A 19,340-nucleotide genomic window follows, 5' to 3' on the forward strand; every position below is an offset into this window, starting at 1 on the left:
ATTTAAAAGGGATGTATCACCAGGAGATCTTGACTAGCAGTGAGAAACTTCTGTTTACATATACACTCACACTGTGATGTTGATCACACTATGACATCCAGTGGGGGCAGTTCAAAGACAAAGCAGCAATGGTGAGAATCCAAACTACCTGACAAGAACTGTCCAAAGATATGATTCCAATCACTTGCTAGCATGCGACCTTTACATGCCCACAGGATAACATGCTTGCCTAGTAATTGTTATTTTGCCAAGAATGAAATGCAGCTACTTTTCTCCTCCAACTAAATACTTACAGGAAGCACAATTATAATGCTGCACCATCAAGTAGCGTAGAATTGAGATTGTGTCCCTCCCTAGTCTCAACATGAATATAAACTGAGTTGTTCAGCTACGGCCCCACCACTCATATTCGACTCTAACTTTTTTCTCTTTCATGGGATGTGAGTACACCCAGGCAGATCAACAATTGTTTCTCGCCTCTAATTGGGCTTGAGAAGATGAGCCATCTATTTGAATGGCTATTGAACATTTTGACAAAGGCTGGCCTCAAAATCCTAAAGCAGATTGTGCATAGGTGCTGATCCAAATCCAAAGGAATACTTCACACCCTTTAACATGAATGTTCCCATTGTTTTAATATGTATGACAAAGCAGCATCTTCAGTTCAAAGTTGCTTGAATTGTGAGAATTCAGATATTCATCTTTGTTCATTTCAGGGGCCATTCCAAAATCATTAATATATATGCTGAACAGCTGGGTGCTGATCCTTGTGGTATCCCACTACTTGTGGGCTTCCACCTCAAGAATGATCCATCAATTATGACGAATTGCTCTTTGGTTAAGGATTCACAAAGGTCATAATTTTTAAATGCCTTTAACACATTTTCTTTAAAACATATGGTCAATCTGTGCTATTGAGTCTAATTTTTTCAGAATAGTTTACGTTTCCGTGCCTAGAATAAAGTTAGCTAAGTACAAGCACTACAAGAGCAGCTGAAGCTCTCCCTGTAAGTGTATCTCTTCCCCGTGCTCCCCCCCCACAAGTCTTCAGAAAATTGCTAAGAAATCTGACAATCTGACAATCTGCTAACAAATGGAATTTTTGACCGAGTCTAGCATTTTGCAAAGAGATCAGTCAGTGGGCTTGAAGATATGCAGGTATCTTGTTCTTGCGTTTTGCCTGTTTTATTTTCCATAAGTTGATTCTGTTCTGACAATTTTGGATCCTTGACCAAAGATAATCAATCAACAGCACTACAATTTAAGCACTTGCCCTCAATCTTTGTTTTAAAATGCTACGGGGAATCAGTCAAGGCTCTCTTCTTATAGGTCAGATTTTATTCACGTCACACTCATTGATTTTCTTTAAATCCATGAGTGCATGACATTTTAAAATATCACAGTTCATACTATAAGTCTCTTTAAAGGTTTTGATCACAAATATGTGGATGCTTTAATCTCATGCTTATAGGATACAGTTTTAAATTAGTTTAAATTGCAGTTTCATTATTTTATAAGAGCGTGGTCTGTGCACAATAGAACTTTATTTTGCTTTGAGGTTATGTTTTGCTCAACATTTTCAAATTTACGTTTTTGCTAAGATCAATTAAAATGCACTTTATTTCTTCAAGGTTTTTGAGTTCTACTGTCAATAGCCTTAGTTGTGTTTTTTGTCTGTAAAATGTGAAATACTTTTAGATTTAACACATCCATAATCAAGTTTTAGGCTTACAAACCTGTCCAATGTATCGGTGCAGATGATACAGACCACGAAACAAGACACCCTCTATTATTGCTATTGTGCTGTTTGATATTTTCTGAGAAACTAATTATCCTGCACTTGGTACTTCAGAGTAAAATGCTATTATAAGCATCAATTGGAAAAGAAGTTATTTTTCTACTTCATGGTGTTGTACAACACTTAACTGTGAAATTACAGATATTGACAATGTTTATGTACAATTTTAAAGTAACAAATACCTTTACAGAAGAAGTATTTTTTTTGAGGAAGCAAAACAAAATCTTGTTAGGTACACACAGGTGATGCTGAAATTCATGGTCACAGTTCGATTAATCCAGGAAGAAGCCTGGAGACCACAAATGTAGTGTGTAACATGCTGCGCATCCTTGTCATGATGAAGGGACAGCCATTGCAACCAGCTACGTGGTGAGTAGCTAATGAGCATGAGATAGATAAGAACAAGAAGTAAAAAGAATAAGGAATGCCGGTCTCTTCTGGGTATCCCTAAATAGATCAGAGAGCGATGTAGATAATGAGGTGGATTTGGTACGATAGTGCAAGAAAACTCACTTGGCCTCATGGAGAGAAACCCTCCAGGAAATTCAGTGGAAATGACACATCCAAAATATGGAATGATTCAGCCCCTTGTTTCTTTCACAATTTGGGAAATGTTCCTAACTCCGCTGCAGTCATCAATTCGTGACAGCTATGAGGGGTGACAGTATGTTTGCTGTCTGAATAGATTAGCCTGAACAAATGACATGAGATACATGAATAACCTGAAACAAGTATAATATGAAATATTTACAAGTAAAATTTAGTTTTGAAAAAGATCAATTCTGCCTTTTGTGCTCCTAAGTCTTAAGTTAATAGCAATGGAGTTGGGTGTGAAAGCTTTGACGATGAAGCAGAGCCTTCTAATTTGTCCAGCAGGCTTTTGATAGTTCACCTCTAGGTGCAGCATTGATAGTTTACAGTTGACTTCACCAGTGAAAGGAGTTTTGTCATTGAATCAAATGTGTTTTCCATGCACACTGCTAGCATTCAGAATTTTAACTGTAATTATATGGAAAATGAGAGAAAGAGATGGAGAGAGAGAGCACAGTTCCTGTCATGACATTAAGGACGAAACACAGTTGAAAAGTTGCTGGCCCCTGTTCTTGGAGGGTTTCTTGTGATTAAAAGATATCTCTCCACGTAACAAACCACCTCAAAAGAAGTACATTGAAAATTAGTTTTAACTGGAGTTAGCAAGTTACAGAATTCACTGCCACCACCACCATCACCACCACCACCACCACCCCGCCATTCTCACCTCTCCCTCAAATCTTACCCAACCCTGACATAGGCACTAAATGGATAAAGGAGATAATGCCAGAAATACTTCTCAACCATTTGAGTGAGCAAGTAGAACAAAGTTGCCACATGGCATATGTTAAAGAGTTGTGGGCTAATGAAACATGAATATTTTTGTTTGCAGTTTAGCTTCCCCTAAGTAGTATGAGTCTAAAAAAAGTCAGGGCTGAATATTTCTGCTATGATGCTTTAAAAATTTTTGTATTTTAATAGAGTAGTAAAATTAGATGAACAAATCAAATACATATGAAAAACCAGACAGTTTTCATCAACCTGCTTCTTTGTAGTTGGCTGAATGTTCTCATTACTATAACTTATTCCCAAATCCATTACTGCTTGAAATGCTAATTGATCCTTGGGTCCTGTGAATGGTTGTGATCTCTGCCCAACACCCACCTCCTACCTTCCCGTTTGCTGCCCCCATTCCTCACTAATTGATAAGAGCATTTGTACACAGCACTCTGCTTCTGGAACTATGTTTGATATGTCTGCCTTTAATCAGGCTTCAGATCCTAGCTCCTGAAGAGTACACAAGATGCCAAAGGGGAATTGAGTGAACTGCCATCAAATAATTCTTTTAAATTTATAAGAGGTTGTGTTGCACATGTCAGGTCATTTATTGTCAGAATAATGATAATTTGAATGAATTTAAACTTCTGTATATCTGTAGGTACCTTACTACAACATTCCCAATGGCAGCCATGTGTTGAACAATAAATGAAGCCCCTATCCTGTAGTTATCCTATGTTTATAGCTGTTAAGGGCAACCTATAGATCAAGCAGGAAGCAATAATTTTAATCGACTCCGTGTGTTCTCTTTGGGTACGTTTCTTTCCCGTGTCCGTTCTGATCGAGGTGTGCTTTTAGTACTGCACTGGAATTTAACATTTACCTGACCCGTTGATCATAAAGCAACCATTGGATATTTGATTGTATGTGCCACTTAAGTGAAATTGGAACATACAATACATGTTACGGTAGATAAAAATAGCCATGCATAATTCTCATTGTTCTTCTCCAGGATTTTAAAACCATCCATAACCAAATTCTTCACATTGCCAATTTACAGCACACAGTAAAATTCACTTCAGGCAGCAATTGTTTGTTGACTTGAAATCACTACTGATCCAGCACTCAGATCTGAGGATAAATAATAGGATAAAATTGCTGAGATTCATAAGTAGTACCACCTAATACATAAAAGAGGATAAACATAACAATTTAGAAATGTGAAAGCTCTCTACCATTTTCATGTCTGGTTCATAGCAGGTTAAGAGGGTTGGATGCTGTTGCATTGCTTTACCAGATTTGTTATCCAGAGTGCTGTTCCTTAATAGACCGCCCGACGCTATAGTTGCTGCAATGATGTGATATGCATGACAATTCCTACAAGCATTACCTAGTTAGAAGACCAATGTGTTATTAAAGCTGTGCAGGTTGATAAATACAGAGCAGGAAGACAAAGATGAGAAAAATAGAAATAATCAAAGAAAGTATCTCTCATTGCTGTGATCTTCAACACTCCAGAGTTTAATAGATCAATAATACATAATGTCAGGAATTTATACGGGTTGTCGATTTTCACATGACTAGAGTTAGTTAAGGACCTATAGGAAACAATCAATTCCTAAGGACTTAATGATGGTTCATGCTGAGAAGATCTTTCCCCTGCCTGGGGAGTTGAGAATGAGGTGACCGGCTCACAATAAGGGATCTGCCTCTTGTAATTGAGATGAGCAGAAACGTTTTCACTCAAAATACCGTGAATCTTTAGAATCCCCTACCCTAAGGAATTGGGGATGTTCAGTAATTAGACAAGAAAGTTTAGAAATAGGATCAGTCCATTCAGAACATCAAGTTTGTTCTGCCATTTCGATCATGTTTCTTAACCCCATTCTCCTGCATTCTCACCGTTAAATCTTCCTTGACTAAGCAAGAACCTATCCATCTTTGACTTAAAAACACTCAATGACGTGGCCTCCACAGGCTTCTGCAGCAATGAGTTCCACAGATTCACCACCCTCTGGCTGAAGAAATTCCTCCTCATCTCAGTTCTCGGGAAATATCTACCAATTACCTATTTCCTGTGATGGCAGAGGTAATAAAATAGGGCAGAATCAGTACAGCTTCGTCAAGGGGAAATCATGCCTGACAAATCTGTTAAACTTCTTTGAGGAGGAAGATAGACGAAGGAAAGCCATCGGAATGTGATCTATTTAAATTTCCAGAAGGCCTCACACATGGTGCCATGCAGGAAGTTGCGAAATCTGATAAGAACTCATGATGTTAGGAGCAAGGTACTGGCATGGAAGAGGATCGGCTGACTGGCAGAAGGCAGATAGAGGGGAAAAAGGGGGTCTTTTTCAGGACGGCAGCCAGGAACTTGTGCTGTTCCATAGGAGTCAGTGTTAGGACCACAAATATTCACACTGTACATAAGCGATCTGGATGAAAGAACTGAGAGCTTTGTTGATAAATTTGCAGATGACACAAGATAGGTGGAAGGACAAGTAGTGTTGAAAAAGTGGGGATGCTGCAGAGGGATTTGAACATACCAGGAGAGAGGGCAAAGGAGTGGCAGATGGAATACAATGTGGGCAAGTGTGAGGTTATCCACTTTGGTAAAAAGAGTAGAAACATACACAGTTTTCTCAATGGGCAAATGCTTTTGAAGTCTGAAGTGCAAAAGGACTTGGGAGTGCTAGTTCGAGATTCTCTCAAGGTTAACAAGCATGTTTAGTTGGTAGTTAGGAAGGCAAATGCAATGTTAGCATTGTTAGCATAATTAGGAAGGCAAATGCAATGTTGGCGTAATTTCGATAAGGACCTGAGTACCAGAGCAGGGATATACAGCCTCAGCAGTACAAGGCTGTGATCAGACTGCACTTGGAATATTGTGAGCAGTTTTAAACCCTGTATGTAAAGAAGAATATGGTGGCCTTAGAGGGTGTCCAGAGGAGGTTTACCACAATGATCCCAGGGATAATGGGCTTGTCGGATGAGGAGCGGTTGAGGACTCTGGTTCTGTACTCAGTGGCGTTTAGAAGTGCGAGGAGTGATCTGATTGAAACTTATGGAATACTGAGAGGCCAGGATAGAGAGGATGTGGAGATGATGTTTCTTGGTAGGAGAGGCTAAGATCTGAGGCACAGACTCCGAGTGAAGGGATGATACTTTAGAACTGAGATAAGGAGGAACTTTAATCAGCTAGAGGGTGGTGAATCTGTGGAACTCGTTACTGCAGAAGGCTGCGGAGACCAAGTCATTGAGTGTGTTTAAGACAGAGATAGGTTCTTGATTAGTAAAGGGATCAAGGGTCACCGTGAGAAGGCAGGAGAATGGGGTTGAGAAACATATTAGCCATGATCGAATGGTGGAGCAAACTTGATGAGCTGAATGATCTAATTCTGCTCCTATATCTTTTGGTCTCATACGAATGTTGGAGCAGACTGAAAGGACTATTTGCTACTCTGGCACCAATATAAATGTTTGAACATTCTTATGACTAGGATCAGATGAACAAAGCTATGATACAAGGACACAATGATTTGATTTGCTTTCCAATGTCAGAAAGTAGATTATTTCAATGTAATTGTCCACTCCAAAGTGATTTCTTTCCCTAAAATTTTTCAGCAAACTTTTTTTTATGGCTACCAAACAACTAAAAGTTTTGCAGGCAGGTGTCCTGGAAAATTCTGTAGTCGACCCAAGACCTGATAAGTGATTTTACTGACCAGACCAAGTGTGTCCCACCTTCCCATGCTCCTTCTGGGGCCCTTAAGTGGCCAACTAAGTACCAGTTTCCAGATGACCACAATGTTTAGGTCAGTAGGAAGAGACAGTGGAAGTCAAACGAGGGATGAATAACATGAGTAAAGGATGCCTGCTCATGTTTGAGTCATTCTCTGTGTAAAGTTTTCCATTTCCTTTCATTTTCTTTGTCCATTTTGTTTTTATTTTGTTTATTTATTGTTTTCCTATTTAAACTTTCCACCTTGCAATAGCCATATTAACTATTCAATTACACTCTTTTGTTTCTAAGAAATTTAATAGATTCTTTTGCTTTATCTAATGATCCATTGTTTCCTCCCTTATCCCAAAACACTATATAAGTTTTAACCCTCCAAGGGACTCGTTAATCCCTACTTGATGGATGCAGCTCCCACAATACTGAAGAATCTTGACACTGCTTAGGACAAAGCAGCCTGCTTGATTGTCACAACATCCTGAAACATTCTGTCCCTCCACCACCAATACTCAGTAGCAGCAGTGTGTGCCATCACTAAAGCTCCTTAGACAGCACCATCCAAACACACAATCTCTAGAAGGAAAAGGGCAGCAAATACATAGGAACACCAGGACCTGCAAGTTCTCCTCTAAGCCACTGACTATCCAGACAATGAAATATATCAACATACATCACATACACACATACATCATTGAAATACAGCAATATGATTAACTCTCATGAATAAGGAATGTCTTTTGAATTTTGTATATTTTTCAGCAGAAAAAAACATGATTTTCTTGAGTTTCATCTGGCCTAGTGCAACAACTTGTGGAAATCCTGTTTACTCTGAGAGGGCTTCTGGCAAAGTTACAAAAGCCTAGCAGGAGAGATCCTGAGAAAATTCCCAGTGAAAGAATTGTGTTGTATTGCTTAGTACAGTTATCTCCTTTGGTGTATACCATATGTTATGTATATTTGGCAATGCCTGTCTTTAAAATTCTCATCCTTGTTTTCAAATCCATCTGTAGCTTCACATTTTCCCATTTCTCAAACCACTTCCTGCTCTACAATTATCCAAGATCTCGATGCTCCTTGACTTCTGACCTCACCAATAATCTTGATTTGGAGCATATTATCCTTTACAGCCTTCAGCTGCCATGGCTGTTAACTCTGGAAATCTCTTCCTAAACTTCTTCATCTCTTCCTTAAATCTCCTGAAAGCCAATGTTTGTTCTTTGTGAAGTGTCTTGACAAATATGACTGTGTTAAAAGTGTTGTATAAATACAATCATTGTTACTTTGTGTCATGTAATGCAGTGATGAAATGTACCTAATTATTATACACAGATAATATCAATATCACTGGCACCTAACATACACCAAGCAAAGAAAAGCTCTTAATCATACATCTTTTAATCATGAAGTTATCAGATAGAGATAGATAGAATGTTCTTTCTGTTCCTAGCTTGCTTAATGTCAGCAGTGAGTTTTAAAACCTGTCTATTTTCGCTTCCATTTTCCACCATTGACATTCCCTTTCCTGTTATATTCGAAGATTAAACAATTCTTGTATTTATTCTACTTCTCCCTGTGTAAAAAACAAACTTTCAACAAAGTAGAACATTTTTACATGTCTGATCACAAGTTTGAACGTAGATAGGTGAAAGATGTAGGTTGCCTTGTTTTGAGGTGTTAACATTTTCTATGCACAAATGATACAGCAATACCCTTTTAAAATAGTAAGATATCACAAGATGCTTACTAGAATTCTATTACATTTGGGAGTTTGAAGCAGCATATCTTGATATGCTGGGATACCAGAGGGATGTGGCTACAGGTACCAAAGAGACGTAAATCAATGTTCCCTTCCTCAAATCTATGAAATGCTGAAATGAAAATGATGTTTCAAAAGACATAATAACCCCCATCATAGAAACTATTTCACTTTTGTTATACATTATGCCTCAGTGGGTATAACACAGGAAAGCTCCGCTATTCCTGGAAATATTTAAAGATTTTATAAAGATACACAAAATTCCTCAATTTCCCTGTCTTTTAGACTTAGGTCAACAGAAGGCGTGGAGCATTTTTTTTTATCCTGAATTCGAGTTACTATTTAATACAAATAAATAGATTCTAGCTGCATGTAAATAATACTGAACGATCAGCATATAACTTTAATAGTTAAAACTCTGACCGCCTTATGAAGGTCCCCCTTCAGAGTCACACTAACAGAAACAAAAACAGAATTGTGTTCTAGGAAGGTAGTTCAATGGTCCCTGTCCATTGGCTTACTGAAAGAACTCTTTTGGCTTGTCAGGACTTGCTGTTCAGCAGTCTTCCTCTTCTATGGGGACTTTCAGCTACTTTCAGGAGGCAGAGAGCAACTGGTTCAAAACTTATAAAGTCTCTGATGTATTGGTTAAAAGCAATAGCTTGCAGCAAATGATGAGAGAAAATAAACTGAATTTCTTCAGATTTAAATTTTTTTTTAAAATTACAGGGACAACAACAGCGCTTATTTTTCAGGAGTTCTGAAGGCTTCTCTCCATCTTTTTCACACATTTGGGTGGTGCATTGGCACAGTGGTTAGCACTGCTGCCTCACAGTGCCAGGGACCTGGGTTCAATTCCACCCTTGGGTGACTATCTGTGTGGAGTTTGCACATTCTCCCTGTGTCTGCGTGGGTTTCCTCCAGGTGCTCCAATTTCCTTCCACAGTCCAAAGATATGCAGGTTAGGTGGATCGGCCATGCTAAATTGCCCGCCGTGTTCAGGGATGTGTAGATTAGGTGGGTTATAGGGGGATGGGTTTGGGTGAGTGTTCTGAGGGTTGGTGTGGACTTGTTGGCCGAAGGGCCTGTTTCCACACTGTAGGGATTCTATGATTATGCCACAGACTAAACGGTTGCTTGTTGATGTCCAAATCCCATTTTGTACACTACTGAGGAAGGGTCACCAGACCTGAAACGTTGACTCTGATTTTTTTCTTCACAGATGCTGCCAGACCTGCTGAGGTTTTCCAGCAACTTCTGTTTTTGTTCCCATTGTGGACAGATTCCTTGGCTCCAGTTTCTTTGCAATTAAGCTTCTACCATTGGTTGAATAATGAAATCCATTTACAATAAGTGCTGGTGACTTGCTTTTAAAAAGAGCATGAAATCCTTCCACAGTCTTTGGTTTTTAGAAAAAGTCATTTTCCCATTTCAGCTCACAATCAAAAATACAGGAAATTGAAAAGATATAGTTTTTACATATGCTAGCTTGAGTTCCATGTGGTTGCAGTTATATGAAAAGAAATACTTCGACTAAATTTGTTGCGTTTTCGGAAATACTTCCCTAAAATGTGGCATGGAAATTTACTAATGGGGAAAATTATAGCCATTAGCTTATAGACAACAAAATAGTGTTGACATTTTATGTTGGAACACTAACATTATTTAATACAACTGCTTCTTTTCCCCATGTCAGCCATCCCATAGATTCCATTGAATAAAATTGCCAATTTAGTATCAAATTATTTGTTATTTTATGAACTTGTATTCTCCAGGATCTGACTTTACTTTGCCAAACCCATTTTATATAGAAGCCTAACAGCTGGCAGTAAGTCACACTTTTATCCAATCTTCCCAGCTGGATTTGAATCTCAGTTTCAGAGATGAAAGAACAGTAGTGAAAATAACTGCGTCACAGCTACATATCTTCCCTATTAAACTGCTTTTAGCTTCTGAAACGAAAATGGGCTATCCACTTACTGTCACTGTCAAATATCATTTTAAACTACCAATTTAAAAATGTAATAATATGTTTAATGACCTGGATGTGCAGTCAGTGGCAAACTGATGTCACTTGCCATCATGCCTCAAAGAAAGTTGCTTACAAAGATCTTACAATCTGTCTGCTGTGAAATTCGACCTTCCCATGTTACATTCGTTCTATCATCCAGCAGTAGGGGATTGCTGGTGTCCAGCATAAATGATGCTGTTAAGCAGGTGATGCAGCCAATCATATTCAATAAATCTTATAGGTAACAAACATGGAAGTTTATCCTTATATTTTAAATTATTTTACAAAAGTCAAAATAAAAATTGAGACTTGCCCAGAGGACGAAGAAAGAAGCTGAAATATCAAATTACATAAAGAATATGTTTTACATCTATGGATACTTTTTAATCACAATGAAGAAACATATCCACAACTGTAAATCTTTTTTCAGAAATAGTGAGGTAGTTCAACAGTAATTATAACTTAAAAAAGAAACCCAAAGAACCATGGGTGCTGGAAAACTGAAACAAAAGCAGAAATTGCTGGAGAAACTCAGCCGGTCTGGCAGTAGCTGTGGGGAGAAAGCAGAGTTAACATTTCAGGTGCAGTGACCCTTCTTCAGAATAGTAATTACAACTAAGTATGCTGTTATTAGTAGCACTTAATTTGTCAATGTGAAACACTTTCAGGGATTTTTACATTTAAGTAAAAGATGAAATTCACAGCAATTCAAGTGACTTCTAAGATTTTACTTTACAGGTACTTAAACAGTACGTCCTGTGAAGCTGCAGTGAATCACTGACAGCAGTGCTTGGTTTTCCTTGTTTATCCACATATGTATAGACACCAAACCTTGCTGCCCATTTCACACCATCATTAAAACCACACTATCTATTTTTGGAAAGTAATTACCACAAATTATATGGCATATAGTTTGATTTCGAAGGAAAATAGCCATTTCTAATGAAAACCATAGTCTTTATTTCTCTTTATTGGAAGAGTTTAGAGCATAGAGCTTTCAGCATGAAGTATGAAGGAGTAATGATGCATAATCAGTTGTCATAAATGTGCAGTTATAATATTATGCCATTTATACAGAATGCTAATCTGTTTTTAAAACGGACACAATGCACCTGAGAAACTGTAGAGTTACATAACCACACTTGTGGATTCAACTCCTATTAGTTCCAGTTGAATTAGTTTGAAGAAGACATCACAGAATGTTTGAAATTCAATTAACATTTACAGGCATAAACAAAAATTCTGTTGCAACAGTTCCCCTGGAGATGCGAATATGCTGCTTAATCAAAAACCTGACAGATTGAGACCTAGCCCAACTGATAAACTGTTTTTAAAGACACACAGCTAATTACCTCAACAAAAAGTCAATGGTTAGGTCTGTTCCCCAGTATTTAGATTTAGATTATATTGTCACGTGAACTCAAGTACAGGAGTACAGTGAAAAGTATATAATGGTGCCATCTTAGGTACACAGGTACCTACGTACAAAAAAACAAAGTAGTAAAAGAAACAAAGTTAAAACGTTAAGCATCACCTTCATAAAATAAGTAGAAAAATAAAGAAATAGTTAACATTAATGTTCGTCTTACTAGAAGCTGGAAAAATAAAGGACTGAGGTTAAAAGTTAAACAGTCTTTGCTCAGTCTCTGGGAGACCTTAGCTGCCTGTTCTCGGATAAGACCTAGGCTAACCAAATACCTAGTATGGAAGCATATTCAACAAGTTTGGGATAGCAGCAACATTACATTTGGATCTACATTTAAAAAGTCTGGCTTTCATCATTTAACTAGTCATTTTGTGCAGACACCATGAGAAAGATGTCTTGAACCAGTAATTACATCACAACAGGGAGACAAAGGAGGATTCCAAATTTGCTGTACTGAACTAGGCTACCGTGCAGCACCACCCCCACTACTGTAACAGTGAAACAAAGGAATCCTTATTTACTCCCAGAACCTGTTCTGCTTAGTACACTGGTGTTGGCAACCTCCACCTATCCAGTGACAGAAGCCATTCCAGCTGTCCAGTTTTCAGTCCATTCACTTCAGAAAAAAAAGACACACATGCTACATCCTCACCTAATTGTTTCCGGATGCCCACCACCCTAACCATTACTGGGTCACAGTGAGAGACATCACAGATTCATCTCTCCCCAGCCCTTCCCAAAGGCACTGAGCTCAACAAATAAAGCACCAGGCATGAGATAGGCCTCTGACGTTCTCTTGCCCACCTTATTCCTGGAAGTGGATGGAACGAGAATCACCTTAGTTCCATAGGGATCCAGAAGCCCTAAGAACTGAAGGGAAAGGAGTAGCTGGACAGATCAATGCAAGGAGTATATCTTCAAGGATCTGATGGCACTGCCACAAGAGGTTCAATGACCTCAGGCAGATGGTCAAGATCAGTGAATGCATGTTGACACAAAATCTCCTATCCACACGAACAATATCTCATGCTGTTCTATGCAGAACACTATCACACATCAGAAGCACTCCTTGGCACTTAGTACTCAGGTTTAACATACAGATACTCCACCTCACCTCATGTCAATTTCCAATGCTGCCAGCATCACAGCCACCTCTTGCCACCTGCACATACTTCCAGCTTTACAGCAGGTACATCACACAAACATAGTACTACATGACATGGGAAGGAACAATAATGTTTGCATGTCCATAGGAACAGCCTTCTGCATCATGGAGGCAGTTGCAATCAAGATTATGGTATTCAGTGTCGCTGAGAATATTTACTATGTCAGTAGGTTTCCTCTTTATTTCCTGTCTCAACACCAAGCTCACGTTCTTCCTGCTTTCTTGTGTAATGAACAAGCAGCTGATGGTGGGACCATCTCCATCCTGTCAAGCACACCCCTCCCCCAAACAAGGGAGCCGTAGCTAATGAGGGACAGGTAAGAATATGGAGTTAAAGCAATAAACAGGTCAGTCAGTATCTTGTTGAATGGTGGAGCAGGTCCAAAATATCCAGATGGCTGCCTCCTAATCATTTTTTATGGTCCATGTAAATAATCATATTTATTGCTAGATAGCTACTGCTATTTATAAAAATCAAAAGAGTCCCATCTCTGTGACAAGGTCTATAAAAAAGCATAATTTATATAGAAATGTCTAAAAATGTTTGTACTATGAATGAGAGACTTATGCTAACAGTATTTAGTGATTGATGAGCGTATTTAAGCATATATAAGCATTTTTAGCTTGTATATTTCATCTAATATTCATTAAATATAAGATGGGCAAAGTCCAGAGAGTCAGTACCTATATTCTGCTTAATATTAATAAACTTTGAGGAGAATTATTTGTTTTTGAAGTGCTGCAAGTTTTGGAATTTTTGTATCCATTGCAGTACACCAGCATGATTTGTTTTGCTTTAAGTGTGTGTGCTGAGAAGACATTCAGGAAATTTGTCATTATTATTAATTTAAGGTGTGATAATGCGAACAGGTGAAGAGGGATAAATGTATAGGCGAGCCCCCAATTTTGTTACAACGTGAGGAGGACATATCAGCTTTCCTCTTTTTAACCTCTTAATTTCATTGCAACAAAGATTCTGTTTCTTATTAGCATGAGGCCATATCCATATCAATTAAAATGTTGTCCAGCATTTCAAAGTTAAGGAGCTAATTGCTATGATTTTTTCAGTGAAAGAAAGAAGAATTTCATGACTTATAATTCCAAGAAAAGTAATAAAATGTAACTCAAAACAAATACACAAACAGATAAAATTTTAAAAGTGTGTGGTGTCTATTGCAAAAATATAGATAAAAGAATATGCATTTTAAAATCCTTTTGAGTCTTTGAAGTATTAGGTTTGGACCTGAAGTCACAATTGTTTAACTGATGTTTCACATCTGTTACCTTCTTCTTAAAGCATTCAATATTTTGGCCTCAACTGCTTTCTGTAGTAGAGAAATCCACAAGTGCACCACTCGTTAGATGAAGAACTTTCTCCTCATCTCAGTCCTGATGGTCCTCAGTCCTGAATCCTTAGACTGTGACCCCTGGTTCAGGACTCCCAGTCATCTGCAACATTCGTCCTGCATTTGCAATGCCTTGTCATCAGAATTTTATAGGTTTTATGAGATCACCCCTTATTCTGATAAATTCTAGTGAACATCGTCCTAACTCATCAAGTCTCTTTTCATTCATCAGTTTCGCAATTGTAGGAATCAGTCTGTTAAATCACAGTTGCACTGCTTCCATAGCCTGACCGTCTTTTCTCAGGTAAAGAGACCAAATACTGCATGCAACTTAGCATGGTCTCATCAAGGCCATGCACAATTGTAGCAAAACATCCCTGCTCTGGACTCGAATCCTTTCGCTATTAAATCCAGTGTACCATTTGCTGATTTCAGTGTCTGGGCACGTGCATGCTTACTTTCTGTGATTGGTGTACAATGATACCCAGGTCCTGTTGCACCCTACCTGAGCAGACAATGCTATAGACACTTGGTTGCAATCTGAGTTTTTGTGGGATACTGGAAGCAACAATTTTGTTTTATCTGCCTTAGCTTTCTGCACTATAAGCAGTTATGATGTTTTCCCACTGTCTCCTATCTAGGTGCCTTCTTTTAACTTCAGCGACAGACTTCCTTTGCAAGGATTCCGTTTTCTCAGTAGCTTGTCACAGGCATTTTTACCTTGCCCTTTGTTCACTTTGCTCTGTGATAGTTTCCAGACCTCAACAAACCTGAGTTTATAAATCTGTATATTAAATCATAGTTGTCATGCCTTATTCAAAAGTAAGCTGCTTAGGTGGGTGAAATTCCAGGTATGGTGTCATTTTGCTGTTTCTTAAGGAGTGGAAGTTTTATTTGGTCCACTTCTGGCACTAACTGGTATGCAATTGAAGCCTTCAATATAAATGTGTTCACATTAAGATGGTTTTTAAAAGTTTCATGGTATTGCCCTTGAATAAATTAACTGTCTTAATGTAAAAGCATTAACATTAAATGTGGACATTTTAGCACCTAAGTATTAGTCTTTTGGAATGAACCAGTTAAGTAAACAACTTTGTTATAACCATGTGAGGAAGGAAGCTCTCTTTTTAAAAGCCCTCTGCTGGCTTAAATAAAGGTTTGGCCCAGGTATTCTGATGAACAGAGAGTCATTAGAGCAGAAAAGGATTTGTGTATTAGAATTCTATAGAATTCCTGACACCATCAACTCTATGGGAATTATCAGGGAAGTTGGATTTTTTAATGGGAATTTCCTGGCATGTGGAAGCCTCCTAAAGAGTCTATAGAAGTCAGTGAATTTAGAGAGTTGTGACTCACTTAAGATTCATAGTTACTCAGACGATTTAAAAGTTTATAAACCTAGCCTACCTCATGGGTAACTATTAAAGTGATCACTTAACTCCCCACAACTCCCAAAACTATATCACCCAAATCCTTTTAACTCCTGGACCCCTGACAACCACTTCCTGGACTAGATCACCTCACCACCCACTAACCTAACGCTGATGGACCAATGGACTGACATTTGTCCTGGGGACGTTTGACCCCACACTCCCATCCTAAACAATGAATCTGGACCCAACACCCATAGTGAAAGTGGCTGGCTCTACTGCTAGACATTTAAATCACAGGAAATTGTGCACTGGCTGCTACAAAAGTAGTTGTGGTTTCTATGAAGTTTGGCTTCACTGCTAGATTTGTGGAATTCTGGACACGTTTATAACAGGATGCCCTAGACCAGGAATCTCCAATGCAGTGGACGTCTTAAGTTAAGTGAGTAATTTTTAATCTGATAGGTCGGAAATGGGATCTATTTGTTTTTTCATAAGGTTATATCACACGTCAATTGAAGTGTGGTTCACCATGTCAAAATTAACACTTCTACACTCCCCCATGTCATATTCTCATCCAATCACACAAACACTTGCCCTTTCACCACCACCCTCCTCACTGTCCAAGGCTCCAAACCCATATTCCAGATGAAGCAGTGTTTTACTTATACTTCATTCAATCTATTGCATTCACTGCTCACAGTACAGTCTCCTTTACATTGGTGAGACCAAACACAGATTGGGTGAACATTTGCTGAACATTTCCACTCTGTCCGTAGTCATAATCCTGATTTCTCAATTGCTTGCCATTTAACTAAACCATCTTGCTGATGGTAACATTTCTGTCCTGGGTCCACTGCAACGTTTCAATGAAAGACAATGCAAGCTCAGGGTACCTCATTTTCTACTTAGACAGTTCTAAAGCCTCGAGTACCCAATATTGAATGCCACATCTTCAGAGCTTACCTGGATGATATCTGTGTTCTTCATTTTTCTTACATTCTCCAACTCCCACTCCCAGAGCCTTGTCTTTTTTAACTTTGCTCTCAGTAGAGAGAACCCATTCTCTTCCTTTCACAAGTAAGGTTATATACTCATTTTACTTCTCCGTCTCCTCATTCACCACCATTAACAACCCATTTTATCTTTTCCACTGGGTCTCTACACTATTTGTTCCATTCCCTCTCCTCTGACTCAGGCAAAGTATATTAAACAAAGTTTTTCCAACCCCTTTCACTTCTGACAGAGTCTTGCCAGATTTGAAATATTTTCTCTCTTCACAGCAACTGCAGAGAAACACACCTAAATTTCGTCAGAATTCTCGTGTGACTGTGTTAATGGCTTTAACCATAGAATCATACTGCACGGAAATAGGCCCTTCGACCCAACTTGTCCATGTTGACCAGTTTATTGTTGAAATACAACCCTTTCTTAGAAAGAGGAGTTCAGAATGCAAGGCAGTTTGTTATAAAATAAAAGACCAAACAGGAAAATATTTATCCTTTTATATTCAAAATGCCTATTCAAAAAAACCATAGGAATATTTGCTTGGTCTTTCATAAATGTTAAGTTTAACAACACTACATTGGCTTTTGTTATTGAGCCATATAAATTCATTCACAGTATAGAAGGTGGTTATTTGATCCGTTGAATCAATGCAGGCTCTCTGTGGAGTAATCCTGCCAATTCTATACCCCTGTTTGATCCCTGTAGCCCTGCAGGTTTATTTCCTTCAAATGTCCATGCAATTTCCTGTTGAATTCATTGATAGTTTCTGTTTCTATCACTCTAGTGGGCAGCAAGTTCCAGGTACTGTGTAAAATTGCTTCTTCGTGTTCTCCCTGCATCTCTTACGCAAGACATTAAACCTCTGCTCTCTAGTGCTTGCACCATTACCCAATGGGATCAGCTTCGCCTTGCCTTGTCTACCTTATCAAAGCTGATCGTAATCTAATACACCATGATCAAATTTCCCATCGATCCCCTTTGCTCCAAGGAGAACAACTCTAGCTTTTCCAATCTATCCTCGTAACTAAAATCCCATATGCCTGGAACCATTCTGGTAAATCTCATCTGCGCTTTAAGGATGCTTTACATATTTCATAAAGTGTAATGACCAGAATTGGATGCAATATTCTAGTTGAGTCTAAGCAGAGCTTTCTTAAGGTTCAGAAAAACTTTGCCAAAACAAAGTAGCATGAAGCATTTGTGAAAAATGTGATAAACCTTCACCATAAACAAAATAAGAGGTGAATTAAATTCAAATGAAAATAAGAGAGTGTGAAGGAAACCATTTGAAGCTTTTAAAAATGATTCTAAGATGTATGTTTCACTGGTAATGAATGGAATTGGATAAAGAGTAGCTTGTATGAATTGAACTTTAGGAGTAGGCTGAGCATTTACTGTATATTTCTGGCAAAAGAAGCTTTAGCCTTGTCTTTTGCGATCATGTGGCAGACTCCATCATTGTTGGAAATTGTGACAATTCAAGATTTCTCCTCTTATTAGTTGCTTAACAGTCCACCATTGCAACTGGATGTAGCAGGATTGCAAAGCTTTGAAATTATCTTTTGGTTGTAGGATTGCTAAGCTTTGCCTGAAAAATGCTCCTTCTGCAGTTTGGTATACTGTGTAGCTACAGATAATCTTTCAGTATGCCTGTTGTTGCACTTCGCATGTTCTTCTACACTCCTTATTGAACCAGGGCTGGCTCCTTGGCTTGATAGTATTGAGGTGGTGTGTTACCGACTACTCAGTGTCAGTCCACGTAACTCAGGTTTCTATGGCAATATCTACTTTTACATGCATACATGGATAATAGTGATAGAGGCTCCAATTTCTTCCATCACATGGCTGGCCAGAAAACACTTATTGCTTGCCATTGGCATATTTTTGGAAGAGTTTGCAATTTGGTAATCAGCTCGTTTGGTCATGTTATTAACACACCTTCCATGGCCCCTGAGTCTTGGATTGGAAATCCAGCCTGGATCAGAGGCAGCATATTGTATCGGCAGAGCGAGGTGATAAATTTGTAAAGACTGTGGTTGAATACAGTGCTGCTGTTGATGGCTAACAGCACTTCATGCATACTCAGTTTGATCTGTTCCTAAATGTATCCTACCTAGCATGGTGATAGGGCAGTACAAGGGTTTGTTTAGCTCAGTTGGCTGGTGTGCGATGCAGAATGATGCCTACAACGTTGGTTCAATTCTCGCACTGGCTGAGGACCACGATGGACTCTCCTCTCAACTGTTCCCCTCGCCTGATGCGTGGTAATCCTCAGGTTAAACACCACCACTCATTCTAATGAGAGAGCAACCCCTTAGTCTGGTAAGTGTGTGGCAACTTTACCTTTTTAAGATGCCATACAAAAAGATGTAATGTGCCCTCAGAATGAAGCCAGGTTGTCATTCCCATAAGG

General features: G+C 38.7%; 1 protein-coding gene across 2 annotated transcripts in view; it reads left to right on the plus strand.

Moving 5' to 3' along the window:
- gap43 (growth associated protein 43) overlaps nucleotides 1-19,340 on the plus strand; it is a 241,745-nt gene that overhangs the window by 38,999 nt on the left and 183,406 nt on the right. The window contains exon 1 of one of the 2 annotated variants that reach the window (XM_048603239.1): nucleotides 1,087-1,158. The exons of the other annotated variant lie outside the window; for it this stretch is intronic. Within the exon in view, the coding sequence (XP_048459196.1) occupies nucleotides 1,153-1,158 (6 nt within the window). The 5' untranslated portion in view covers nucleotides 1,087-1,152. Of the gene's footprint in view, nucleotides 1-1,086; nucleotides 1,159-19,340 lie in introns of those variants that run through there. 2 annotated transcript variants of the gene reach the window in all.

The sequence above is a fragment of the Rhincodon typus genome, chromosome 11 (assembly GCF_021869965.1).
Source record: "Rhincodon typus isolate 14 chromosome 11, sRhiTyp1.1, whole genome shotgun sequence".
NCBI lineage: Eukaryota > Metazoa > Chordata > Chondrichthyes > Orectolobiformes > Rhincodontidae > Rhincodon > Rhincodon typus.